Genomic DNA, 2,047 nt, shown 5'->3' with positions numbered 1-2,047 from the left:
ATCCGTAAGTTACATTATGAGAATAATGGAGAAAAAGTCATACTCTTAAGAGAATAAACACAGCATTATGAAAATAAAGTCATAATATCACGAGGATAAAGTCGTAATAATATGAGAATAAACTCAATATTTTGAGAATGAAGTAGCTCTGCTAATACTACGACTTTATTCTCGTATTATTTAAACTATTCTCGTACGACTTTATTCTGGTAATATTATTACTTCATTCTTGTACGACTTTATTCTCGTAACTTGTTTTTTTTTTTCTTGTCTCTATTTTTATAGTTCCACCCCTGTTGCCAAAAATGAGTAATTTGCGCACAATTACGCACAAGAATCACAGTTAATGTATTTAACTAAATTACTTTTTTTTTTTTTTTTTTAAACATCCACTCGTTGTGCGTTACCTGCATTGCCTGGAACCCCCCTCAGGATGCCCACCAGGCTGGGCAGAGATCTGCGTCTCCTCCGGCTGTGGTGCGTCTTCAGCATGGAGAGGTACTTGTTCTTGATGTGCGCCGGAACGATCAGATTCTCCAGGTCCCTCTTTTGGATTTTGGGAACTTCGTCCAGGCCGAGCTTTTGCAGCAGCGCGTCCTTTATATCCTCATGCGTAAACGCGCCGCTGGGAACCAGGAACAGGACGCAAAAAGCGCGGAGGAAATCCATGATGAGACTTTTTAGACAGCGTGACACCAAAGCACAAGTCACTGAACAGAAGCACGGCGTGTCCGTGACACTTCACCGGCCCCCCTTTATATCGCCGCGGCCCTCCCAGTCGGTTCGCACTTTGTCGATGGGGGCGGGGGCCCCATCTTATCAGAACAAAGGTGCGACAATACAGCCCCATCTTAAACAGGATATCTAAGTGGCCATACTTCAAACAGAGACCATTAGCTAGACTGGAGTGCCATCCACAATGTGGAGGCGTGTATTCACCAGAGCTGCTCTAAAAATATGTTTAACCTCCATAAACGACATTTATCCTGGAAACAAAAGAGCTACTTAAAATATTCCGTGCATTTTGTGGGATTGTTATAAAAACATAGCTCCTGGGTTACCTGTTTGAAGATTTTTAAAAATGACAGAGGCGCTCCCAGGCAGAATTCATTCATTTGGGCCGTTGCACCTCATTTTAACCACCACAGCTCTTACAACTAGAATATTTTTACTCTGAAAATATGTTTTTACCCTCTTACTATACATAGACATATAATTATCTGAGTATTATTATTGGTCAGTGAATTTGCTTGTCCTGCTATGACAGTCAGTTTGTAACAATTTTGTTTTATGTAATGTTATTTATTTGTTGGTTCTTTAGCAGGCATATGAACACCACAATATGTTTTTAATGACACGTTTCTGATCATTAAGTGATGTATTACACTGATATAAAGGGGGTCGTATTAAAGAAGCGTTCACTTCTCCCTTCTCCCTCTCAAACAGTAACAAAAGCGGTAATTAGCTAATTATTTTTTGTTCTTTTATCTTTTTTGGTTCACTTTCTCAGATATTTATTTTAAACTATTTTATTTATTCATTTTTAAAATTATTTTTACGCATTGTAATTGCTTGTCTTGTCTTGTTTTTTTAGGCCTTTGTAGCCCTTTGAGATCTCAAAATATCAAGGACATTGTAAATAAAATCTATTATTATTATTACAAAGTAGCTGCTTTGTATAGTTATATCTTTGGAAATGAGCATGCCATTAAATATATATGGTTTTAAATTATCCAGATAGAGTGGTTATTAAAATGTGAATGTTTTTGCCTATATTGTTTCGGCTATAAAATGAACCATCTTTTTCAGAGTTTGCAACATGAATTTCTACAAAATGATCCTTCAAGTTGTGTGTTCCCTGCACATGTTCCCCCGCCCCCCACAAGGAGACAGACTCTTGACCCTGAAGTGCCCTCTCCTCGGCGGCCCACGCTCTCCACGCGTACATTCCACCGCACGACGTCAGCCCGGGTCGGTCTGGCAGAAGCCTGTCGCTCAGCGGGGCCTTGCTGTTGTCTGGGTTGCCAGTTTTGCCCAGCGGAGGCTT

At 39.9% G+C, this 2,047-nt stretch overlaps 1 protein-coding gene across 1 annotated transcript in view; it reads right to left on the bottom strand.

Annotated features, from left to right (window-relative positions):
- lft1 (lefty1) overlaps positions 1–965 on the bottom strand; it is a 2,914-nt gene extending 1,949 nt beyond the window's left edge. The window contains exon 1 of the mRNA XM_008398181.2: positions 408–965. Within this exon, the coding sequence (XP_008396403.2) occupies positions 408–669 (262 nt within the window). The 5' untranslated portion in view covers positions 670–965. The remainder of the gene's footprint in view (positions 1–407) is intronic.
- Between the last annotated feature and the right edge of the window lie 1,082 nt (positions 966–2,047).

The sequence above is a fragment of the Poecilia reticulata genome, linkage group LG21, assembly GCF_000633615.1.
Source record: "Poecilia reticulata strain Guanapo linkage group LG21, Guppy_female_1.0+MT, whole genome shotgun sequence".
Lineage (NCBI taxonomy): Eukaryota > Metazoa > Chordata > Actinopteri > Cyprinodontiformes > Poeciliidae > Poecilia > Poecilia reticulata.
This window is presented reverse-complemented; position numbering and strand designations above follow the sequence as displayed.